The sequence below is a fragment of the Thamnophis sirtalis genome, unplaced genomic scaffold, assembly GCF_051295495.1.
Source record: "Thamnophis sirtalis isolate CommonGarterSnake01/CBP01778 unplaced genomic scaffold, rThaSir2_p1.2 scaffold_14, whole genome shotgun sequence".
NCBI classification, from domain to species: domain Eukaryota; kingdom Metazoa; phylum Chordata; class Lepidosauria; order Squamata; family Natricidae; genus Thamnophis; species Thamnophis sirtalis.
The window spans coordinates 36,105,788-36,132,946 of NW_028261394.1; the positions used below are offsets into that span (position 1 = coordinate 36,105,788).

General features: G+C 40.8%; 1 protein-coding gene across 1 annotated transcript in view; it reads right to left on the reverse strand.

The window, feature by feature from the left end:
- CMTM4 (CKLF like MARVEL transmembrane domain containing 4) overlaps positions 1 to 24,307 on the reverse strand; it is a 35,511-nt gene extending 11,204 nt beyond the window's left edge. Inside the window, exons 1-2 of the mRNA XM_087728677.1 lie at positions 23,991 to 24,307; positions 1,700 to 1,876 (exon numbers count right to left, since the gene is read on the reverse strand). Coding sequence (XP_087584803.1) covers positions 1,700 to 1,876; positions 23,991 to 24,176 — 363 coding nt within the window. The 5' untranslated portion in view covers positions 24,177 to 24,307. The remainder of the gene's footprint in view (positions 1 to 1,699; positions 1,877 to 23,990) is intronic.
- Between the last annotated feature and the right edge of the window lie 2,852 nt (positions 24,308 to 27,159).

Genomic DNA, 27,159 nt, shown 5'->3' on the forward strand with positions numbered 1-27,159 from the left:
AAGGAGGGGGCAGGGGGCGGGAACATGCCCCACCTGCCTCATAGGCACCTGCCATCCATGCAGAACGGCCTCATCCTAGCTACTGCACCCCTTCTCTTAGTGGCCCAATGACGCTAGGGCTGGCAAGAGTGTGCCAGAAACATAGGCAGAACTTCCAGCTCTGTCTGGATCAGCTGATCCGTGGGCCAAGGTTAAGGGGCCTCCTGCACTTCACAAATAACAAGACCTCCCTGAAAATAAGGCCAAGCGCTTATTTCTGGGGTCAAAAGAAAATTTTCAGGGAAACACAGTAGTAAGTGGTTGTAAGTCCCACTTCTTACAATTATGAAGGATTCCTCAAAACAAGCATCAGGTTATGATTTTCAGAGCACACAGTTTACACCAAATATCAAATTGCCGCAATCATGAAAAGTATTGGGGGGGGGGGGTGAAACAGGACATTTTTCCACCCTTTTTGACTACCCCTGCTAAGACGTAGTGCGGTAACATTTAGCCAAATCTCTGCTTGTCGGAATCTCGGGGAGTGCAGCATTCGTTCATCACTTCCAATTTGAAACAGATCCGTTCTAACTCATCACAAGACAGAGAAGAGGAGAACTCTAAACCAACTGCAATTAGACTAAATATTTGGGGTATTTGCAACAGATTAAAATGAGGATTTAGGAGTGAATACGAACTCATCACAAAAACGCTTTCAGATGGCCATTACATTCCTTGATATTATTTGCATACATTCTTGCACTGTGGAGCTATATTTGTTAAGCAGCACACAGGAATTTCCACTGTTGGTTTTTTTAACCCATTATCAGGGGGGAAACTATCAGCGATCGTCTGAAAAATGACTTGTCTGCTTATTTCCTCAATAATTCTTAGCGCTTTCCAGCATACCACAACTGAGTCGTTGGCATACTTACCTTCTAGAAGCTACTTTTAAATAAAATAAATTAAAAGGCATATAATTCGCAATATGACAACAGAAGGACTGCTGTCAAAAATAGTATTCCATGTTTCTTTCCTGAAATATTATGTGTATCAAAAACTCCAAAATGCAATGACTACAATGTTGGCATTAGTGATCACCCCCATTGAACACTTCATGGCTACATAAATTATGGCAATACATATTTTTTTGTTTTTTGGGAGTTCTCGGCACAGCTGCAACACTGGGGGTGCCATTTATTCTACAGTGGAGGGGAAAACATTTACTGGCGTAAAGGTAAAGGTTCCTCTCACACATATGTGTTCCCAACTCTAGGGGGCGATGCTCATCTCCATTTCAAAGCCGAAGAGCCAGCGCTGTCCGAAGACATCTCTGTGGTCATGTGGCCGGCATGACTAAACTCCGAAGGCGCATGGAACGCTGTTACCTTCCCACCAAAGGTGGTCCCTATTTTTCTACTTGCATTTTTTACGTGCTTTCGAACTGCTAGGTTGGCAGAAGCTGGGACAAGTAACGAGAGCTCACTCTGTTACCCGGCACTAGGGATTTGAACCCTGAACTGCCAGCTTTCTGATCGACAAGCTCAGCATATTAGCCACCGCATTCCTTTTACTGGCTTACCAGTCAATAAAAATGTGCAGTCTCTAGCATATTGCTCTTAGAATATCTAAAGTTCCTGCACTGAAGCAATCAGAGCTTAAAATCTAAACGTCATATGTTTACCCAGTTATTTTTGTAAAGGTTGGGATGAGAACTTACTGTAGTGGTCCAGTTGATCTGTGGTATTCTTGAGTGGAGATTTAGGCTGAACATAAGCAATAGAACTCCAGTCACTACCAATGCGCTACAGCTGACAAATTCAAAAAAGTAAAGTCCTTCACAAGGAGAACATTGGTTGATGGTCTCTATGCAGATGAAGGAAATCAAAGCCAAAACCTAAGATGTGAAAAACAGGAAAACAATATTGTAATATTCTGAATATACAGTCACCAATAATCCTAAAGCAATCATCGGGAAGTGGATACTTAACAATGTGCTGTACCCAGTAAAATTCATGATATAAACCAAATATAGCAACTTTAAGACTTGCCGACTTCAACTCCCCACCCCAGGGCTGGCTGGGGAATTCTGGGAGTTGAAATCCACAAGTCTTAAAATTGCCAACTTTGGAAACCCCTGATATAAAGAATTCAACACAAGTTACACCAAAACTAGTTTGTTTCTTCAGTACAGCAATCCGAGACGCATTCATCCAGAAATTACTTGATAAATGACTGTATGTATTGGAGATCTATTAAAAGCCACTAGTAGGGAGCTATGAAACGCTTCCAAATATAAATCAATCCAAAGAACCTGAACCAATAATTATATTAGTGAAACGTGTTTTCTTACAGGAGTTCCCATACACCAGGGGTGTCAAATTCAAGGCCCGGGGACTGGATCTGGCTCGCGAGTGCTTAGAACTGATCCGCGGGGCTGCCCTGGAAACAGCAAAGGACTGGTCCGCGGTGCTTCTGCCAGCGAAAACAGAGCTCGGGAGGGCCATGTGGAGGTTGCAGGAGGCTGTCCCAGCCAAAAACGGAGCTCAGAAGCCCATTTTTGCTGGCAGAGTACTTGGGCCAATGACTGACATCAAGCTGGCCACGCCTACACTGGCCATACCAACCTCAGCCCCCCAAGGTCAAACACAACCCTGATGCGTCCCTCAATGAAATCATTTATGAAATTTGAGGATGTAGAATCATAATATCCTTTTTGTGACTCTGTATTTATCCATTGCTTCTATTTTTATTAGTATTATTATGTGGTTAATCTTTGGTGAGATTCACAGCCTTTGGGGTTGGTTGGTAGCTCAGCAGCTCGAGTCCTAAGCATTATTATTATTATACAATTGTATCACAGCGGCTAGTTGTTTCGCCGGATTTGGCATTGGTTACTAGTCGGGCCCCACCCAGGGGCCTAGGATGTCGTAATGTATTTTCGTAATATGCGTGCAGATCCAAGCAGTGTGGCTTTTTGCATTTGACTGATGGTGATTTTGTCAATTTTTAACTGTTTTAAATGTAACTCCAGTGCTTTTGGAATAGCACCCAGTGTGCCAATTACCACTGGAATTACCACTGCTGGTTTGTGCCATAGTCGTTGAATTTCGATTTTTAAGTCCTGGTAATTTGCTATTTTTTCATGTTCCTTCTTGGCAACCCTGCTATCACCTGGTATTGCGATGTCTATGATTGTGACCTTATTTTTCTCAACCAGTGTGATGTCTGGTGTATTATGCGCCAGTATTTTGTCCGTTTGTATATGGAAATCCCACAAGATCTTGACCATCTGATTTTCGGTGACTTTTTCAGGCTGATATTCCCACCAGTTTGTTGCTGTTTTAATATTATAATTTTTGCACAGATTCCAATGGATCATTTGTGCTACTGAATTGTGCTGCAATTTATAATCAGTCTGCGCGATTTTTTTACAGCAGCTGAGGATGTGATCAACAGTTTCATCAGCTTCTTTGCAAAGTCTGCATTTGGCATCATCAGAGGATTTTTCGATTTTGGCCTTAATGGCATTTGTGTGGATAGCTTGTTCTTGTGCAGCCAGGATTAGTGACTCTGTTTCTTTCTTTAATGTACCTGTTGTTAACCATAACCAAGTTTGTTCATTGTCCACTTTATCTTTTATTTTTTCCAGAAATTGGCCATGCAGTGCTTTGTTCTGCCAACTCTCCATTCTTGATTTTATCACATCTTTTCTGTATTCTTGTTTCATCTGTTGGGCCTTCAGTAGATTTTTGTTCTTTACTTCGATTATTATTATTATTATTATTATTATTATTATTATTATTATTATTCATAGAAAACTTATGGAGGAAGAATTCCCTCAAGTTTGGAAGTTCCTCAGTATTCTCCTTGATTTAAAAGATGGATGGGGCAGCCTTCCTCACTTGGCTGCAAAAATAAGTTATAATCTGATTTTCACACTACAAGTATAATGGAAAATCCTTCTGAGTCATCCCTAAACCTTTTGTCATCACGGTTTCCTTTAGTATAATATTAATAAATGTACTTCCTCTAAAAAAAACACCAAAATGAACATGAATGGCTAATACAACGAAACTCTGAAAAGGTGGGTTTATAGTAACAGGGTATGAATAAGTGTTTCTTCACACCTCTTCTGGATTCCACCTACATTTCCCCAAAAGAGGGACAAATCACAGTTTGATTCAACTCCCAGTACCTAAACAGTTTTCCATTCTTGTTTTCAAACCTATATAACCTCGTTTGCTTTCATGCTGCTTTGCTGTAGGAAGCAAAACTTTGCATGAATTCACCAAGTCACAGTCAAGAACCACTGGACTTTTTCTGACTCAAATAATCTTCCAATGTAAAAATGATACCATCATATTTTCAGGGACTTCCTAAAGGCCAGCAACATTGACACCAATCCAACCTCTATCCAATTTTACCCTGTTCATACTAATTCTCTTTTTTTTTAAATAAAGTTTTTAATTGAACACAAATTAAAACATTGGACACAGTAGCCGTTCTGGCAAAATCTTTGCCATACATACTAAGATATAAAGTTACACATTATAACCACCATGCTTGTTTACATTTGGTCTATTCAGTGTTTACAAATATAAAAATATCATAATTCCAACCATGTTGCTTTGTTTTTATTCTATACATTGTCACTGTTATAGTTTCATACATAATTCTAATCTCCATTCCATAAATCTTAAATCATTGTTTTGTTTGGGTCTTTCCTTTTTTGTCCCAACCATCGATAAAAGTTGTCCCAGATCTTATAATATTCTGATTCGTCTTTATTCTTCAATTCCCACATCAATTTATCCATTTCAGCACAAGTCAGAATTTTCCTGCAGGCTAATTCTCAAGGCACCTGTCTCATGCAAAGAAAGGGACCGATTTCTGTAACATCCCCAGGCATGTTGCAAACGAAACTGGTGGTACAAAAAATATATATGTGGCATTGGTTACAAATTTCCCCCAAACTGTTTTGGCTCTTCAAGAGCCAATGAGTTCTTTTACAACTGAGCAGGATCAAAGAACAGCAGCCAAGAGAAGGAGAGGAGGGAGGAAGAGAGAGAAAGAGAAGGAGAGAGGGTAGGAAGGAAAAGAAAGAGGGTAGGGGTAGGGGAGAGGTAAGGGAAGGAAGAAGGGGAAGGAGAGGAGGAAAGAACAGCAGCCAAGAGAAGGAGAGGAGGGAGGAAGAGAGAGAAAGAGAAGGAGAGAAGGTAGGAAGGAAAAGAAAGAGGGTAGGAGTAGGGGAAATGTAAGGGAAGGAAGAAGGGGAAGGAGAGGAGGAAAGAACAGCAGCCAAGAGAAGGAGAGGAGGGAGGAAGAGAGAGAAAGAGAAGGAGAGAGGGTAGGAAGGAAAAGAAAGAGGGTAGGAGTAGGGGAGATGTAAGGGAAGGAAGAAGGGGAAGGAGAGGAGGAAAGAACAGCAGCCAAGAGAAGGAGAGGAGGGAGGAAGAGAGAGAAAGAGAAGGAGAGAGGGTAGGAAGGAAAAGAAAGAGGGTAGGAGTAGGGGAGAGGTAAGGGAAGGAAGAAGGGGAAGGAGTAGAGAAGGAAGGGAGGGAGAAAAGAAAAGAAAGAGAAAATAAGGTGGTGTTACAACAGGTGCTAGGGATGGTAAACAAAGCAATCCAAACTATACCTTATAACCTTTTAAATGGAATAACAATAGTATAAGAATGGCAAAGAAAAAGAATAACTATGTGAATGTACACCTATAATTGTATGTAAGAGAATAAATGACAGTAAGAATATAAAGCACAATAGAGGTAAACAATATATGGTTATAAATAGCTAAGTATAAATAAATATAGAATTGTACTTAAAAATGGATAACGAATAAGGAGATTATGAATGCAAGATAGAAATGTATAGAAGGGAAAACACTAACTGCAAAGAAATCGATACGGAACTGCTGTATGATATATGATGGAACTTATTGTTCCTATGTTGTTTTAAGTCATGTGTCTGTTTCTGTTGATGTGTTTATGTGCTTAAAATAAAAAATTATATTAAAAAAAAAAAAAAGAACAGCAGCCAAAAAGAGCTTCTCCCAAATATTTTGTCCCGTTGTAAAGGACACAGGAATTTTTTGTTGCCGTTTTGGGATTGGCCCCGCACAGCACCAAAACAAGTAAGAAAGAAAATGAACTGAGGCAGAACCAGATTCACTTTGGCAAATCATCTTCACTAAGTATTACTGTCAACATCTGAGAAAAATGAAGAGAATGCACTGAAGTTTAAATTTAACCTCAGCTGAAGTTTTCACAAGGAAAAAGAATGCTACCATTACATTTTCTCTACTTAGCTGGCTGTATTTTATCGGTTGTTAGATTGGGCAATAAAATCACTTTTTTAGAAAAGAAATCTTCCATCCTGACGGCTTTTTTTAAAGTCTTCCTGTTTATCTGAAGGGGCCCATAAAAAGACTTATTGTGTGTGGTTCAACAACATAATTAATTACTCATGATTGTGAAAAACCACCAGATAATGTAATCCCCCCCCCCACTTAAGAATATTCAGGATCTTGGGGCAAAAACTTTTAACAGGAGTTACTTTATCTTGTAATATGCTAAAGCTGATAATACATCCTAATCAGTGACGTGTGGTGAGGTTTATGGCTGGTGAGGCAGTCTTCTCCCCCGACATCCCACTGTCTAAAGCGCTTTCTTTCTTTCGCCCACCTGAGCTCTGACAGGCGGGTAAAAGAAAGCGGCAGGCCGCCAGCTCGCTTTCTTTTGCCCGCCTCTATGTCTGCAGCGGACTCAGGAGGGCTGCCGCCTCTGGACAAAAGAAAGAAAGTGACAGCCCACCAGCCCGCCTGAACTTCCCGCCTCTGAGCAAAAGAAAGCGGCAGCCCGCCAGCAGAAGGGGGCAAAAGACCCGCCTCTGCGGGTGGGCTGCCGTGGACACAGAGAAAGAAAGCTGGCGGGCTGCCCTCCCTACTTCTCCTACCCCTTTCCCTCTCTTCACTCTCAAACAAACTCTCTCTCAAATTGAGTTTGTTTGAGTGAAGAAACAAACACACGCACACACACACACAAATTACTTACAATTACTTACAAATTACATTAATTTTGAATTCCTCCCCCTCCCTCTGACCCACATACTTTTCCAGCTGTTTCACATAGGATTTCAACTCTGCTCTTGCTTGCCATCATGAAAATGTAAAAGGAAAAAGGCAAGAGCTGCTGAGGTCAGGCTGGGCTAGCTGCTGCCAGAGTCCCCAATGGATGACTCTGCTTAACTGTTTTAAAAAGCCTCTAAAAAAAACGCCCTCTACAGGAGGAGGCAAGAGAACCAAATGCTTCATCTACGTAAGGAATTTTTCGGCTTTTAACCCTTGCTTAACTCTGCTCGAGTGATCATAGACTAAATGAGGCACATGGTTCTCCCGCCTCCTGTAGAGGGCACTTTTTTAGAGGCTTTTTTAAACAGTTAAGCGCTAAGCAGAGTCATCCACTGTGACTCTGGCAGCAACTAGCTCAGCCTTTTTCCTTTTACATTTTTTTTTCTTTTCATGATGACAGTGGTGAGGCTCTGCCTTCCCTGCCTGCACGTCACTGATCCTAATAGAGGGATGGAGAAAATGGCCTTTGGAATACCCAAACCTAGAAGGTCAGATGCTGAGCTTTTCGATTGGAAGGTTGGCAGTCGAAAGCCAGGCAGTAGGGGAACTTCCGTTCTTGCCTCAGATGCTGCCCACCTAGCAGTTCTAAAGCATGCAAATGAGAGTAGATAAATAGGTACCACTTCGGTGGGAAGGTAACAGCATTCTGTAATATCTTGGCATACAGTCACGCCAGCCACATGACCACATAAACGTCTTCGGACATAAACGTCTGGCTCCCTCAGCTAAAAAACAGAAATGAGTACTGCCCCTAGAGTCAGACACAACTGGACAGAAGAAACCATTACCTTTTATATATATCTTAACATCAAATATCTCTTTTGTACTCAGGTTTCGAGGTATTATTCTGATTTAACTTGGCTAGCACAAAGTGGGCCTCAACTCCCTAACCTACTAGGTGTTTGATCTGCAGAAGTAGAAGCTTATTAGGTAAAGAGTTGTCACTTCCCACTTTCCTCATGTTGTCTTTGGCTTAGTTGGGTAGATACTGCCATCCCATGGACTAATAACCCTCAACAGCCTACCTGCCTAAGGGATATTCACCTCTCATCCCACTCTATCCAGATCAGGTCAAAGAAAGGAGAACTGACAGTTATTTTTCTCAACCACCATGATTGGGAAACAAAGCCAGGAGACTCCACCAATCACACCCCAGAAGGCCCAATTCTGAAACTTTCAGGATATTCACCAGCCTTGTGGTGTTATGTAACGCTAGAAAACTTTACTGCCAGCTCAAGGATTGGTGGGTTGGTCTGGCTGTGCTCAGAGACATTGAAACAGGACTGGAACCCTCTAAGTATTCTGAACCTCAATTCCCGCCAACTTTGACAGCAGTGGCAAGAAATGGTGACGGTTCTATTAGAAACATCTGGAGGATGTGGTTAGGTTGTGTATTCCCAGTCCAAGCACAACAAGCAAGCACCTCCTTGCAACAGAAGGGGAATGGGAAGCTCACTAGTCAATACACTGGTGTGGTTAATGATTATGGTGCTGGACTATGACCAAGGAGGCTTATGACCAAGTCCACCAACTGTCACAGAAACTCACTGGGTGCCGTGGGGACAAGCCCAACCTACCTCACAATGTTCTTAGGAGAATAAAAATACAGAATAACAAGAGTTGGAAAAAACAGAACAGAGTAACAGCATTGGAAGGGAACTTGGAGATCTTCTAGTCCAACTGCCTAAAACTGCCGGTGTCATCTGTATTATTGTTATTTCTACATTAACATTTTATGTAATTTTATTGCATTACACGTCTCCTTTATAGTTTTGTTAATAAATACAGGTTTGTGTGTTTTTCTCGTAGTGTTCATGGAGGCCCTAAAAAAGGTTTGATTTGAGTTGATACAGCTCTAATAAATAGTATTTTTTAAGTTGTGTTTTAGCTTATGAGAAAGGTCTTCTGCAGACACGACATAATCCTAAGTCTGAAAATCAGGCTTGTCGGATGCTACATCTTTTCTATCCTGCTCTACAGAGTAGAGAGTTGGTCTCTGACATCAAACCACTTGAAAAAAACTAGAAGCATTTGGAAATGTGGATTTACAGATGGCTGTTACGTATAAGCTGGGTGGACAAAATCAGAAACGAGGAGGTGATAAGCCGCCTAGGGAAGCCAAGGGAAATCATCAAAGCCATTAAAAAGTGAAAGTTAGAATATTTTGCGACACCCAGAAAAATACGGCGTCCTTCAGTTAATCCTCCAGGGAAAGATTGAAGGCAAATGATGTCTAGACCAGTGTTTCTCAACCTTGGCATTCGCTGGCTGGGGAATTCTGGGAGTTGAAGTCCGGACATCTTCAAGTTGCCAAGATTGAGAAACACTGGTCTAGACAGAAGAAGAACACCATGGCTTCAAAATCTAAGGGACTAGTTTAGGCAAAACTCAGCAGCACCGTTTCATGCGGCTGTTGACAAAAATAGAATTGATTGCCAACTTCTGATGACAGATAAAGCACAAAAAGAAGAAGCGTTAGCTTAATATCCAATTAATTAGAATAAAGAAAAAGCAAGTCTCATTTTAAAGTAACAGTTTTCATTTCAAACAGTGTTTACTTAAGATTTGTTAAAGTGTCTATCTGTTATTCAATTATCAGAATGCAAGAATTTTAGTAAAGGACTAATCAGGAGCATAGTATAACCCAGTGTTTCTCAACCTTGGCGACTTTAAGTCCACAGGACTTAAAGTCGCCCAAGATTGAGAAACACTGGTATAACCTAAAAGGAATCCACTACAAAAAGAATGTTACCAAATCAAATTTAAAAATATGCACAATATCAGGAATTTCAACTTTTCAATCTGATATCTCTCTTAGATGCCATCTTTAAAAGACAAAACTGTCTAGACGTAGTGGAAAAATAGGAATATATAAAAAAATAAAACTGCTAGCCACAACACTAGGAATATAGCGTTCTTCCAACACAAATATTGGACAGATTTCATGCTTCATTAAAACATTTCATTGTTTAAAAAGCACATATTAATTCCCTCCCAAAAAAAGTATAAACATAGGCCAGGATAGAAATTTCATAAAATTAGAAGAATTGTTTTCTAAAAAACAAAATTTAATATTATCCTTGTATATTGGTTAAGTATGACAGAAGTTCAAATGAAATGAATTTTATTTATTTATTTATATTTATTTATAAAATTTATTGGCCATCTTACCGCAAAGTAACTCTGGGCAGCTTACAATCATAAACAATGCATTATATCTCACATGTGCTTTTCAATAATGTATGGTACAATACTGTATACTATTCTCTTCTAAAAAAAGCTATAGAAGAATTAGAGACTTCGCACTCTCCTAGGTTCAAAAATCATATTTAAATAAGGAAAAAGGTGTGAGAAAAATATTTATTTTACAGAATGTCTATCTACCATTACTCCATTCCCAGCAGACACTGGAGGTAAACAATAGAACAAAAAAATACAATCAAAATAAACAACAACTAAATACAATAAAATTTCTATCCAAAATCATCATGGAATCCATCCAATTTTGTCCCAAGACTTGATGGAAAATAAAACCGCTTGAATATACTTGAGAAAAGCCATGATTTTCTTATTTTTAACCGAGTTGGATGACTTATGTAAATTGTGAATTGTTATCCTGTTTCCCAGAAAATAAGACCTCCCTGGATAATAAGCCCAATCGGGCTTTTGAGCGCATGCGCTAAAATAAACCCTCCCCAAAAATATTGCAACACAGCAGCAGCCATGAGGTGACCACGCTCGCCGGCTCCTGCACCTCAAAAATAATAAGGCCTCCTCGAAAATAAAGCCAAGCACTTATTTTGATGGCCAAAAGAAAATAAGACCATGTCTTATCTTTGGGGAAACGTGGTACATCTATCATTGGTTTTGCCTTTAAACTCTTTTTAAAACTTTTACTATTTGATTTGTTTTTTTAGCAAAGTATTCTGACTTTTGAGGAATACACATTTATCTTTCTCTCTTTGTCACACTGCTGCAAAACAGTGAAATCAAAGGCAATTTTTCCCTCAGAGGTTTCTCAGAGTAATTAATTCTGCTTAGCTGTAAACATGTCCTAAGGGGATTATAAGACAATGTGTCATAATTTGAAGATTCGAGAGTTCGTAATTACATAGCTACCAATCTAGGGAAGCATCGCATCTCAAAAGTCAAAAGCAATAAATAATACCAAGCTCAGCTGTTGACTGCACAGCATCAATTAAGAACAAAGAAATTAAGGGCAATTAAATAGGTTAGAAAAATGTGCGGCAAGAAGAGAAGAGTGACTGCAAAAGAAGCGAGAGGCCCATTAAAGAAAAAAAAAGTTAAATATAGAATCTCACTTAGGAAATGAGAAAGAAAAGAGCATTGAAACTTGCCAAATTGCATATAAAAGACTCTTTCCAGAAAGAGTTTTTTTTAGCATGTACTTTATTTACAGAAATCTCACAATCGAGCCAGATAACATCAGCATATTTTAGTTATCCTCTCATCTTTTATCTCTCTTTCATTCTTTTGTTTTCTCTTAATGGGAATAGTCCACTGTCAGAAAACCACAAAATAAAAGCACAATTCTGCCAATATAGGAGTCCTCAATGTAATGATCACAATTAGGACTGAAACGTCCATTGCTAAATGATGCAACCATTAAGCCAGCTACCAGGTGACTGGGCCTAATTTTGCAAACTTTTTTTGTCAATAGTTCAGAAAATTATAGGGTTGTTAAGCAAAACAAGCTTTAATTTTGCTTTTTGGGATGCCAGCTGTTCTGATCCAGCTCCCTAAACACGACAAACCCTCTGAAGTGAACTCAAAGATTCCTTTATTAGGAATGCTGGCAGCCTCGGCAATAAGTTTCTCTCTCTCCGCAGGCTAACGAATCCGTCCGGCAGAAAGATGAGTAGTTGTCTTCCACATCTATTCATCTCCACTCCCTGCCTTTTATCTCCAGAGCTAGGGTGAGGCCTTGCTAGCAGCAGTGGCTCTTCTGTCCCAAGGACCGGCCCACGGATTTCCACTGCTCTCCTCTCCTCTGCCTTCTGCACATCGCGCATCAGGCACTGGACCCAGCTGTTCCTCCTCTTCCTCATCAGCCACTTCCAGACCTGGGGGCTGTTGACTCTCCATCTAAAAACCGACGGAGAGCCCAGGCTCCATCTTTGTCTCTCTCTCTCTCTCTCTCTGACAACTCCATTCCCTCTTCCTTCTTGGAACTCTCAGGTTGCCTTGATGCTCACCCTGATTCCCACGCCTGCTCCTCCTCTGATTCGGCTGTTGGAGGGCCGGCACACCACCAGCCGGGAAGGTTGCAAACGGCAATCACCTGACCCCTGGACAGTGCAACTGTTGTAAATGCAAGCCGGTTGTACCTCGATCGCAATCCTGCGACCACAGACACTGCAATGGTCCTAAGTGCAAGGATCAATCAATTGTTAAGTCACTTTTTTCAGTGCTGTCATAACTTCAAACATTGCTATATATGGTCAAAAGTCAAGGAGTACCTGTCTACGCTTACAATGGATGGGGCTGAGGGAGGAGGAAGACCCACACTCATCATTCTTCTCCAAGAAGCACGGAATGATGTGAGTATGTGTGTAGATGTTTCACACATTTAAGCTAGCTTCTTATATTTAAAAATACTGCCATTATGAATTCTTTCCTGTGCCTTTTCTCTCCCTACCTTTTCAGTTTACTGATGGATGGAAGCTAATCAAGAAGAGGGACGATCTACCGTGTTTCCTGGAAAATAAGACAGGGTCTTATTATCTATGGACCCCCGAAATAAGCATTTTGCCTTGTTTTTGGGGAGGTCTTATTATTTTTGAGGTGCAGGAGGCGGCGAGCATGGTCACCTCATGGCTGCTGCTGTGTTGCAATATTTTCAGGGCGGGCTTATTTTCGGGGAGGGGCTTATTTTAGCGCATGCACTCAAAAGCCTGACTGGGCTTATTATCCAGGGAGGTCTTATTTTCTGGGAAACAGGGTAGAACAGGGTAAGGAGAAACTTCCTGACAGTTAGAACAATTTATCAATAGAATGAATTTTCTCCAGAAATTGTGGGTGCTCAAAAACTGGAAGTTTTGAAGAAGAAATTGGATAGCCATTTGTCTGAAAGGGTATAGGGTTGACTGCCTCAGCAAGGGGTTGGACTAGAAGACCTCCAAAGTCCCTTCCAACTCCATTATTCTGATACAAAACTGGGGGGGAAATTCCTCCATCTGTAAAAAGGTGGACAATCTAATTGTGAAGTTGTGTTCTTCACTGAAATAATGTTCTTTCGTAAACATATGGCAACACTGAATTTGAAGAGGAAAAGATGTTCAAAGCAGAACCAAATGTGTATGGACTACACCTTTTTTAATGTAATAGTTTACATTGCACCGGCCCCAAAATTCAGTGGATGAATGAGGAAAGAGGCAGAAAATCAGCAGGGGATAAAAATCAAAGAACACCTTGTGATGATCCACCCACTGATATACATGTGTGTAGCATTGCCATACGATGCTTAATTGGAACAAATTATGTAAGAATTTCATAAGCAACTCCCCAAAATAGAAAAGCAAAAACAAAACAAAAAAATATGGGAAAAAAATGTATGCCTTCAAATACAAAGACACTATCTAATGTGAAGACTCTTCGAGCAGAACACTTAAAACTTCAGGTACCCATATTCTGAGAAAGGTAAAATAAATTTTAGCAGTGGAATTTACAGGAGATGCAACAAAGGCTGTAAAAAGAAATGAATAATAACTTTAATTTCTCTGGGCGTCTGTCTGCGGAAGATAAACTCTTAGGGACATACAAAGTGGTTTGAACTGTCATTCTCTTCCTGCCAAATAGTTTAGGACATAGCAAAGAAATATTTACAATTCTTTTTATGACCTATGTTTATCTTGTTACTAATTCTAGTTATTTTTCTTTTCTGTAGCTTTCACATCACAGCATTCTCTGAATATTGGTCAAAATGTACACCTTTTTTTAATTTGTAAAAAAAAATCTCTATCTTGCCTCTTGGGAAGATAATCTTGTATTACTCCACAGTATAGGCAATCATTTCAGGAGTTTATTATAAAATAAACAGCCATCAAACAAGGTTTTCAAAAGCAACCATCCTCTGTCTGATACCAGGCTCCTCCATATTATGAAGTCTGTGGCTAAAAAGAGTTTTCACTTTACGCAAAAAAGTACCCTATACCAGAAACACAAGAACTGTTCCAAGACGTTTGAAGATGCTGAAGAAGCTTCTTCAATAAGAAGCGAAACATCTTCAAAGAAAATAAGAAAGGGCTGTTGACTCTCGAAAAAGCACCTTTGGGGCACCCATCACCTGGATGACAAGAGAATCTCCCTAGATATTCCAAAGAAGGAATGTGTCCTTTCACCGCAAAGAATTCTAGGAGGGCAAACTTGGTTGAACAATAATTTAATCAGAGAGCCTCTAGAACCAAACTCAGTTCCCATGGATAATAAATAACTAAATTCTAAGCATTTTAGGTAGGTTGGGCATCAAAATCAACACCCTCTCTAGCTCAGTGACAGACAGACAGCCATAGCAACTTTTTAAACACCAGTGTGATTCATCTTTTAAATAATCAACCCGATAATCAACTTATATCCTTACCAACCGTTGAGTTGAACTAAAAAAGCAAATGAGAAATGAAGGTCACTGTCTTACATTACTGTACAAATACTGGGACCAGATGAACAACACTGTGTAAACAGAATGTATGCAAAGGTGGGTGGAGCTGGGCGTAGAGGCAAAACCATCTATTGAAAAGTAGCATTAATATTCTGCCATTTCTTGCCTCAGTTATTCAACGGTTTCAACTAACACTTCTACAACCCCTGAAAGAATTTCAGATATCCATGCTATGCTAAGCCACCTTCACATATTTTTAATTTACAAAAATGTATACCGACTAGCTCAAACCCGTGAAGGCAGCTTAATCTCAAAAGTTCAAAAAATCCAAACAGGAAAGTCAAAATATATTAAATGTAACAATGCTGAAAAAAAAATGTAACCGTGAGCAATCATTAAACACATGTAACAAATATATATATATATTTCAAAAGGCTGCAGTACACAAGCATGCTTTGATGCAAGGCATTGTTTTTCACCTTTAAAGGTGTGTGTGTGTGTGTGTGTGTGTGTGTGTGTGTGTGTGTGTGTGTGTGTGTAAGGAAGGAAGGAAGGAAGGAAGGAAGGAAGGAAGGAAGGAAGGAAGGAAGGAAGGAAGGAAGGAAGGAAGGATGAAAGAAAGAAAGAAAGAAAGAAAGAAAGAAAGAAAGAAAGAAAGAAAGAAAGAAAGAAAGAAAGAAAGAAAGAAAGAAAAGAATCCAAAATCACCAAACTGGCTTAGCCACAAATTCTCCTGCTTTTATAGCCTTATTAGTATGCATGTTGTCCATTTCTGAAGGCATTAAGTAGCCAACAGAGGGAGGGAGGGAGGGAGGGAGGGAGGGAGGGAAGGAAGGAAGGAAGGAAGGATGAAAGAAAGAAAGAAAGAAAGAAAGAAAGAAAGAAAGAAAGAAAGAAAGAAAGAAAGAAAGAAAGAAAGAACCCAAAATCACCAAACTGGCTTAGCCACAAATTCTCCTGCTTTTATAGCCTTATTAGTATGCATGTTGTCCATTTCTGAAGGCATTAAGTAGCCAACAGAGGGAGGGAGGGAGGGAGGGAGGGAGGGAGGGAGGGAGGGAAGGAAGGAAGGAAGGAAGGAAGGAAGGAAGGAAGGAAGGAAGGAAGGAAGGAAGGAAGGAAGGAAGGAAGGCAGGCAGGCAGGCAGGCAGGCAGGCAGGCAGGCTGGCTGGCTGGCTGGTTCAAAGTCACCCAACTCGCTTAACCACAAAGTCTCCTGCTTTTATAGCCTTATTGGTATGCATGTTGTCCATTTCTGAAGGCTTTAAGTAGCCAACAGTCCAAAACGTCATAGAATAAAAGAAATTCTCAAAAATAAAACGAACTTTAGATTAAACAGAATAGTTAGCAATATCCAAACATGCTAAAAAGAAAACAGACAAACTCATGCATTTCAGGAGGTTGGTCAGTCATTTAAATCTTTCTCAGAATCTCTCCACCTAAGTCTACAACTGGCTCACTTCAAAATGCTTCTGTACAACCCTTAGGGTTATGCAAGTATCTGGGGAAGAAAATATTTTTATAGACATAGTTTTAAAGCACTGTATGTGACAATTACTGCTCTAAAAATGTGGTTTCTGCCCTAACAGTCTTCTAACTGGGTTAAGTAGGCGGGGGGGGGGGGGGGGGCTTAAAATTTCCAATACAATCTTCTAGACACAGTAAATGTGCCCAGAGGAATTCTTACAATGACATAGCATTAGCACACACTTTGTGCACAGTTGTCTGATTTCTAAGAATGGGAGTCGGCTACTTTGGGCTCTCCAAATATTTTGGATTACATTTTCCATAATCTTATAAGGGCTACAGTTGAAAACATCTGGTGGACACAAGTTCCTCTTCCCCCAAACTAGATAAGCACCAATTATGAGGAAAACATGCAGAAGCAACATATTATAAAGGACATCATTCCTACAGAGAAAACATTCAGTAAACATGTTCTTGTTAACCCTTTCACTTATTCTAATACTAAATCTATCATATCGGAAATTGCAGACAGCACTGATGCCCTTAAAAAGAGGCAGGGAGAGGTCATACTCATAAAGAGAATACACTTCTTGTCTATTCCTTCAATCAGAGGCTTCAATAAAGATTTTCTGAATACAATAGATAAGAAACTTGGACTCTCAGCGTTGACAGTACAGTATGTGCCATTCCATGGTTCTTGCTAAGAAAAATGACTTTTTAAGTTTATAGAATGCATTCTTCATAATCAAACCAAGGAAGATGATTCTATTTATTTGTAGTAAAAAGACGGCAAAATTATAATGACAAAGAGAATACCTTGCCGGCAAAGGCAATGATGACCTTGTCCGTCTGTCTGTCTGTCTGTCTGTCTCTCTCTCTCTCACACACACACACACACAAACACGGCAAAGAAAGAAAAATTATCTGGCAAATCACTTAGTGGTGGGATTCAATTTTTTTTTACTACCAGTTCTGTGGGCGTGGCTTGGTGGGCGTGGTGTGGCTTGGTGGGCGTGGCAGGGGAAGGATACTGAAAATCCCCATTTCCTCCCGATCAGCTGGGACTTGGGAAGCAGAGAATAGATGGGGGAGGCGCCAGTCAGAGGTGGTATTTACCGGTTCTCCGAACTACTCAAAATTTTTGCTACCGGTTCTCTAGAACTGGTCGGAACCTGCTGAATGCCACCTTTGAAATCACTTCAGTATGTTCAGTACTGACAATACAGGTACTCTTCGAGATATGTGTGTGTGTGTGTGTGTGTGTGTGTGTATGTGTATGTATATGTCATTCATTTAGTAATGATTTGGAGTTACAACAGCACTGAAAAAAGTGATTTGTGTCCGTTTTGCACTCTTACAGCCAGTGCAACATCCTCATGGTCACATGATCAAAATTTGGATGCTTGGCAACTGGCATGTGTTTATGACGGTTGGAGTGTCCCGGGGTTAGCGACCTTCTGACAAACAGAATCAATGGGGAATCTAGATTCACTTAACAACTGTATTAGAAACTTAACAAATTGAATCATTCACTTAAACAACTTCTGGCAAGAAAGGTTGTAAAACGGGGCAAAACTCACTTAACAACTGTCTTGTTCAGTCATGGACATTTTGGGCTCCAAAGGGGCAATATGTCCAGAACTACCTTATATTTGTCTAGCAAATAATCTGTTCAAAACAGGCTTCTATATCCATAGAATATAACTGGCTTTAAGGAACTTAACAGTAAGAGAATGATACCAACAAGGGTCTGAACTACTCTGGCTGTAATTCTGACAGAACCAGGATACTTCAAGGTTTTTTTATGTTGTTGTTGTTAGTTGCGAAGTTGTGTCCGACCCACCGCGACCCCAAGGACCACGCTCCTCCAGGCCTGCCTGTCCTCTACTATCCTCTGGAGTCCTTTTAAGCTCATGCCAACTGCTTCAGTGATTCCATCCAGCCACCTCATTTTCTCTCATCTCCTTCTTCTTTTGCCCTCCATCGTTCCCAGCATGAGGCTCTTCTCCAGCGAATCCTTCCTTCTTATTAGATGGCCAAAGTATTTGAGTTTCCTCTTCAGGATCTGGCTTTCTAAAGAGCTGTCAGGGTTGATCTCTTCTAGGACTGACCGGTTTGATCGCCTTGCAGTCCAAGGGACTCACGAGAGTCTTCTCCAGCACCATGGTTCAAAGGCCTCAAAGTTTTTTTTATAGAGCAATTCAAAAAAGTTTGCCTTCCACCCTTGGTTGAAACAAAGCCACACAAATGTGTTTCAAATTATGCCCCAAAAGAACAAATTTTCCACTGTCTGAATTTTTAAAAAACATTGCACATTCCCTAAAGCGCCAAAGCTTCCCACACTGTGTTTAAATAGCCTGCCAATAATGTGTCACCGAGCACCCTGAAGTGTAATACCACCATCTATACATTGTACCACCATACAGTCACAGAGGGATGGGGATGGGGGCCCTAAGTAAATATTTTCCAAAAGAGCCCAAGTTACACCAAATTGAACAAATGGGAGATAAAACTGCTAGTTGCAATTATGCAGAAAACTACAAATGGAGAATAGAAAGTTATGTAGAAATCATGATCTTTCTCCAAACTCTGCAGTAATTAGCTGTAACTGAAATAAATATCTATGTCTATTTCTTATATCTTACTGTGTCTTATTGTAAGTAGCAACCTTTTTTTTGTCCCTGAAAAATTTTAATACCAAATTTATTGTACAGAATTGAAGTCCTGTAACTAATTCAGTGAAAAGGTGCAATTTAGCTTAGATAGGCTAACTTGAGCATTAAGACAATAAATACATCTGTTGTAGTGTATTTAATTGCAAAACATGAGGAGCTCCAAAATGTTATTTTTAAAGAGCAGCCACAGAGCCTGCATTTTATAGTTTCCCTACTCTTTATCCTGGTGACATAAAAGACAATTAGTATAACAATTGTCTCTTGTTTTATTTGCTCATGAAATCTAATTACTGAAAATAGTTGTGCTTCCATTTTGATCTTATAATAACATCCCAATAAATGTGACTTTAAAGTACAGTAATACATAAACAGTAATTTTGAATTGTGTTTATCTTGCATTTTGCTTGATATTTTTTTTATAGTGGGTTTTGAGTTTAGACAAAACACAGAGAAAGCACTTTAAAAGCTCAATGGACAATCCAGGCCCAGACTAATTTTAAACGTCAGATTACAGTTGTACATGATAGATCTTCCAATCAGATAATAAACCTCAAATTGTTCTGAAGTGACTATAAAGTTAGCATTTTTTTAAATGTTCAAGCCAATAAATCAGGGGCCCAAGGAATACCAAAATGTAGATTTTTATTATCTTGTGATCAGTGAATTCCAATGAAAACAGAACTACATGTATTAGACTGACATGTTTACTTGAAAGCCACACAACACACATTAATTAACGAATGCTTTCTTCTTAAAACACAACAAAAATCTAGTTCCAGTAGCCAATGTGGTATGAGCTATTTTCCACTGACAAGATTTTGTTGCATTTTTGGAACAGAAATAGAAAGAAATGACTATAGAGTCATAGTTCCTTCCCGTATATAATCATAGTAGGTGCTTTTCTCAGGCTGGACAAATTCCACTGATCACCCAGAATTTTTTTCCCAAGTTCCTAAAGCTGCCCATGGAAAATGCATCCTTAAAAGTTCTCTAGTTAAATGCATAAAATATGCATACTCTACATTTAGGTCACCCTGACACAAGCAAATGGGGACATCAAGTTTGCAGTCTTGTTAATTAAAAAAAATGCTGCCGGAAACGTTTAACTCAGATTAACGGTAAAAAGTTTGTCTTAAGGCAGCAAACTCTCATTTGTGCACACTGAGCAGAAATGGCAAACCATGATTTGCTGCTACCATTGTAATATTCCAGCCACGGAGTAGAAAAGGAGAGAGGAGCAATGTGTAAGCCCAGGTCACAACTGTTTATGCACACAATGCTAAATAACGGGTCAATTATAGTAAAGCAAAATTTTGTGTCCCTGAGATGTATATCTGTGTCCTTGAAATGCCATTAAAAGCACTTAGGACATCAGCACTGCTGTGTTCAAATGCAGAGGTAAGAACAAGGGCCCCTGAGCCACAGACACAACCCAAACTAGCCAGACCAAGGTCAGTAAAATATACCCCTTTTCCTTTCCCCATTTGGCCATGCACAATAGATGTATGATGGGGGTATATGTCCAAGCTATTGAGATACAAATCTCAGATGAAAAATTAAAGCTATTAAGATACCAACAAACTAGCAGCCAAGGCAGGAAAAAAACAAGAAGAAGATCACAATACATTCATCATGCAGTACCACATCAGAAACTTGTCTATGATGGCAGCTATTTCTGTGGCCACACCTTAAACTGTCAAATCTAATCTATAATAAATCCCTTTGTGGCTTTGGCAAACCTACGGCTGCTGCTCTCATTGACCTACAGGTAATCCTTGAAAGTCGAACCCAAAATTTCTGGTGCTAAGCAAGACACTTGCTAATATTGTCCCATTTTACAACCTATCTTGCCACAGTTGTTAAGTAAATCACCATGGTTATTAAGTTAGTACCATGGTTGTTATGCAAATCTTTGACTTTGCTTGTCAGAAGATCGCAAAAAGTGGTCCCGTCATCCCAGGACCCTACAACCATCATAAATACATGCATTTGAATTTTAAATTTGATCCCAGGGATAGTGCAACGGTCGTAAGTGTGAAAAACAGTCGCAAGTCACTTTTTTTCAGAGCCATTGTAACTTCGAACAGTCACTAAACAAATGTTGTAAATCAATGACTGTCTTTATATATTATTTGGAAGAGAACCAGGTTCAACACCTCCCACTCTCCACCATCTAAACTGCCGGCTTGTTTTGCCTTTTGCTTTTGTAATTGTTTGGGAAAAGAGAAACTGAAAGCCTTCCCCATATGAATTTACTGAATGTCCATTATAAAATTGCTGGAAGCCACTCTTCCTTAAATTTCAAGGCCAGATGTGTTGGGCTACAGAACAAGATTTTTTCAATGTGGTTAGTTGCGAAGTCGTGTCCGACCCATCGCAACCCCATGGATAACGTTTCTCCAGGCCTTTCTGTCCTCTACCATCCTCTGAAGTCCATACAAGTTCACACCTGCTGCTTCAGTGACTCCATCTAGCCATCTCATTCTGTCGTCCTCTTCTTCTTTTGCCCTCCATCGTTCCCAGCATTAGGCTCTTCTCTAGTGAGTCCTTCCTTCTCATTAGGGGGCCAAAGAATTTGAGTTTCATCTTCAGGATCTGGGCTTCTAAAGAGCAGTCAGGGTTGACCTCTTCTAGGACTGACTGGTTTGATCGCCTTGCAGTCCAAGGGACTTGCAGAAGTCTTCTCCAGCACCAGAGTTCAAAGGATTCAATTCTTATTTCCACCTTTGTTATGATCCAACTTTCACAACCATCCTTTGCAACTGGGAAAACCTTAGCCTTGACTATACACACTTTTGTTGGCAGGGTGATGTCTCTGCTTTTTAGTATGCTGTCTAGATTTGCCATTTCTATTATTTCAATACACAAATTATATTCCCTCCAAAAGTTTAATTGCTTTTCTCTTTAAGCCTTTAGGCCAGTTTTTCTCATGGCTGCTTGGGGAATTCTGGGAGTCGAAGTCCACAGGCCTTAAAATTGCCAAGATTGAGAAACACAGCTTTAGGCAAACAGTCAACATTTCCTTATTTTACTGGAGTTTTGGAAACATTCTTAATTTTAAACCTGCTTTGCTTTTGCATTTTGCTATGATATGATAGCAACTTTATAGTGTACGTTTTTCATCAAGTGTCTAAAACTGTTTTCAGGAATCTTATAGACCAATTGGGATATAAAACTTCTAAACGCTATAAGTTTTGCTGTGTTTCCCTGAAAATAAGACAGGCTCTTCTTTTCTTTTTACCCCCGAAATAAGCACTTGGCCTTATTTTCAAGGAGGTCTTATTATTAAGGTGCAGGAGGCAGTAAGCATGGTCACCTCATGGCTGCTGCTCTGTTTCAATATTTTTGGGGAGGGCTTATTTTAGTGCATGCGCTTAGAAGCCTGATTGGGCTTATTATCTGGGGAGGTCTTATTTTGGGGAAAACAGGATATATCTTATTTGGAGTCGCTTGAGCAATATGAGGCAGACAAAGACAAATGATAACAAATTGTTCCTATTTCGCTAACACAGTAGAAACCACATTTTCTATGTACTTCCAAGTGGACATATTTTCATTCCAAATGAAGCAGTCACAGACCAAAAGACCCACATATTTCATCATTGCAATGCTACAGAAACAAAAGCATGTGTAGACCTATCAGTTAAATCCAGTAAAACACACTTTCTAGAACACACCTTGAGGGAAGTGATAAGAGAACAAAAGAGGACATCTTATCTTCCATTTTTCCCTAGTCATAAAGAATGACCTTTGAAAACTGGATAAATATAAATAACCTTCGGGAATGTCACCTGTTGCCAAACTGCTCCTTAATCAAGCAGAACCAAAACTTAAAAAGAAATACTGGTGAAATTACAGGAATGAGGAAGAAAGAAAAGAAAATGGACTAAAGGAAAAGTTTTCCTTTTTCTGGAAGGAAAAAAAAAATCCAGGGCACCAGGAAGACAAATAAAAGGAATGCCAGTACCCGCACAAATTTTGCAGAGATTCCCTTCCCCTAACCTTAAAGCAGTTTCTCATAAAAAGGAGAAGAGGGAATTAGCAGAAAAAAATATGCTATACAGTACATAATCATTTTTATCCCATTCCAAAGATCTCCAAATGGAATATGAATTTCTCCCTAAATCCCAATTCCACAGGTTCGGACACAACCAACAAAAGAACCCTTGTAATTCTACAGATTTGCAGCAGAAGTTTTTATAGATTATCATACTTTATCCTCCGCAGACTGATACACTCCCCCAAAAGACAAATAACACATATATACACAAATAACGCCAAAAACTGTTCGGTGAAAATACACAGGTTATATTTTCTACATGTGTTAATTTTTTAGAGTATTTAGAAGAGTCATATCCAACATGATACCAGCACTGGGCAAAACAATCCCCATCAGGCACACTTCAAAAAAAAATACACCAGGGGCTACAAGGATAAGGAGTATAAACACAGGGGAAGGACGAGCTCCATAATTTCTTCCCCCTTTGGGAGCAACCATAGTTAGATCATATATCTCTGCCAAACAATGAAAGGCAACACCCATGCCACCAAACTGAAAGGACCCAGCCCTCTTGGTCATCAGGATCAGGGTTAATTCTTTAGGACGTCCTGAGATGTCCCCACACCTTTCTATCTGTTGAAACAGGGGGAGGGGGGGTAAATCAAACATTTGGAGCCTTCAAGGCCATTTCACAATCTTGGGTGGTTGTGAAACACCCAAAGTTGAAAGCAAGGAAAAGGAGAAGAGACCAGGGGGTCTTTCCACAAGCAGGGTGGAAAGCCATACCTTGAACCCCAGTACCCATCATCCCCACCCTCAACACACACAAACGCGCACATGCACACACCGTCCCACCCACCCCCCAAGGGCTGGCAGGCTCCAGATGTTCCCTAGGAAATAAGGTAAACAGAGCAGGAGCACAAAAGGTTGGTGCAACATCTGGAAGTCGCCATCCAGGGGTTCTTCTTGGGGAGGGGGAGGGAGAAGCGTGGGGAGACCACCAAAGAGGGGAGACAAACCTCCCCTCCCCCCGCAGATCTCCCCCCCAAAAAAAAAAACCGATCTGGGACCCCCGGAGGCCGACCTCCCTTTGCAGGGCAAGGGGGATCTCTGCATACCCACCACCTGGGCGATCTTCAGGTAGCCGGGCAGGCTGCGCAGGTAGTCGAGGTCGCAGCGGAGGCCGCGCAGCCCGTGGCGCTGGCTGACGGGCTCGGTGGTGGGCTGGTAGGGGCTGCTGGCGCCCGAGATCATGGAGGTGCTGGACGCCTCGCCGTCGAAGCCCTCCAGGTCCTCGGGGCTCCTCATGGCGGGCCGGGACGGAGCCTCGCTTCACGCCGAGGAGGAAGAAGAGGACGGCGGGGAAGGCGCAGCAAGCGGCAGCAGCAGCAGCGGCGGCATGTCGGTCCGCGGAGCGCGGCGGACCGCCCCGGCCTCAGCTCCTGCCCCGTCCTGGTCCCGCCCCGTCGCCCGCTGCTCCTCCCGCTCGGCGGCGGAAAGGAAGGAGGCAGGCCCGGGAGAGAAGGTGGCGGGGGGGGGGGGGGGAGGCCGCACCGCATTGCCAAGGGGGCGACCCCCGGACTCCCTCGCCCGGCTGGGGGGAAACGGAGGGAGCCGGAGAGGGCCGCCGTTCAACAGGTAGAGAGCTGTGCGGTGGGGGTGTCCGAAGGGGAAGGGGCGCGCGACCCGGTTGGCGGGAAGCTCCCCCTCGGGAAGGGTGGGCGAAGGAGCGACCCCAGACCACAAACCTGGAAGCAGCACCTCACTTAGTAGGAGTTGAGGGGCTCTATCAGAATCCTAACCCAGAGGTACGATAAAAGCAATATATTGATTGATTGGTTGAGAGTTTATTTATATGCCGCCCTTTTCCCTGGGGGGACTCAGGGAATATGAGAACATGGCAGAAAATTATTATCAGAGCATTAAACTGTGCCATGGTTAAATCAAACAGATAGTGTCATGATTGCAATACAAGAGAAAGACAAGAAGTTTGTTAAGCATACCTCAACTGTGATAATAGTGAGTCACTAGTACAATATCATAACAAGTATGGTTGCTTTCCCTTATAAAAAGAACCATATTTTCAAAGCTGTCTTGAAAAAAAAATGACCAAATATTCAAATTAATCATGAAAAAAACCCCCACTAACTTCTGAATCCAAAGTTCTACCATAACCAAAATTTCAAAGAAATGATTGATGGGTCAGAAAGCCTCAACTTTTCCATTAAATAAGACACCACTATGGACCAATCCCACCCATATGTTTTGCTTCATCTTCTGTCAGACCTGATACTATAGAATCTAATATTGTTTTATCCCAGGTTTTTTTTTCCAGTTCTTGGACTTTGTAGAGTTCTTTCTTGGCCAAGTGTAGTTGGACACCCAAGGAATTTGTCTTTGGTGCAGATGCTCTCGGTGTACATAAAGAAAAAAAAATAGAACACATTCATCAAGAATCACAAGATGCAACACTTAGTGATAGTCGTAGGTTATCAAATTATACTAGGAAACAAATAAAACAATATAAATTGTAAAGATACAAGCAACATGGTTATTAGTCATAAGTGGGAAGAGATAGGTGCTAGGAAGGAAGAGAAGAAGAATAGTAATACAGTCTTAGTAGGTAATTTGACAGTGTTGAGGGAATCATTTGTGTAGCAGAATGATGGCATTCAGGAAAAAAACTGTCCTTGTGTCTAGTTGTCTTGGTGTGCAGTGCCCTATAGCGTCGTTTTGAGGGTAGGAGTTGAAACCATTTATGTCCAGGGTGTGAGGGGTCTGTAGATATTTTCACAGCCCTCTTCTTGAATTTCTGCAGTATGCAGGTCCTCAGTGGAAGGCAGATTTCATCCTTGTTTTAATTTTTATTTTTGTAATTTGCACTCTCACACACACACACCCCTATTATTTTTACAAGGAACTCAAGGTGGGGAACATCTCCCACCTCCTCCTGTTTTCCCAACAACAACCCTGTGAGGTTGGGCTGACAGAGAGAATGACTGACCCATGGTCACCCAGCTGTTTTCATGGCTAAGGCAGCCTTAACCAGTAGACCAAATATGATCAGACATTAATTCTAATCATACATTATGATTATATATCCCTCTTACCAACTGCACAGATTTCCTCTAATAAGTGTGATGTGTAATAATATTCCTCTGTGGTGGAGGGCCTTGCAATGCTATGATGAGGCTGAGAGCTATGCTGACCGTAATGTACAGGTAGTCCTTGACTTATGACCACAACTGAGCCCAACATTTCCATTGTTAAGTGGATTTTGCCCCATTCTACAACTTTTCTTGCCACAATTATGAAGATTAATCACACTGCAGCTGACAAGTTAGTAACCTGGTTGTTAAGTGAATCTGGCTTCCCCATTGACTTTGCTTGTCGGAAGGTCGCAAAAGGAGATCTCGTGACCACTGGGACACTGCAACCGTCATAAATGTGAGTCATTTGTCAAACATCTGAATGTAAATCACGTGATTTTGGGTCGCTGAAAAGGCAGTAACTATGAAAAACGGTCATTAATCCCATTTTTCAGTGGCGGCGTAACGTTGAACGGTCACTAAATGAACCCGCTTCCCTTTTTGCCATGATTAAGTAAATCACTGCAAAGTGAAAGGGATCATTTGGTTGTTAAGTGAATCCACCTTCCCCCATGGACTTAGCTTGTCATAAGCCGGCCGAGAAGGTTGCAAATGGCAACTAACTCATAACCCTCATAAATACATGCTGTTTGCCATTTTGATCATATGACGATGGATGACTGCTGTAACTGTTGTAACTTAAGTGTTTTTGCAACTCTGAATGTTCACGAAATAAATAATTGTAAGTTGAGAACTCCTTGTATCTATCATCCCTTTTAATAGGGAAAGAAAATGGAAAAACCGTAACCCTGGAGGGTTACTGGAAGAACAACCACAAATAAAAGTACACTGTGTTTCAAAATTGTGCCATTATGGCATAATATGAGCAAGTTAAAATATTGTGGGATTTCCAAATACAAACTGAAAAGGGCTTGGCTCGTAACATACCAGATATAATTGTGGTTGAAAAGAAGGAAGTATGGTTAATTGGTGTGGCAATGTCAGGGGATAGTAGAGCACAAGACAAATAATTGGAGATCAAAAAGTATCAAGATCGGGATATAGAAATTGAAAGATTATGGCATAAATTTTGCCAGTGGTTATGGGCACACTGGGAGCAATACATTTTGGGCAGCACCTAGGAAATCAGGGAATTGACAACATTTCCATCTGTCAATTGCAAAAGGCCATAATGCTTGGAT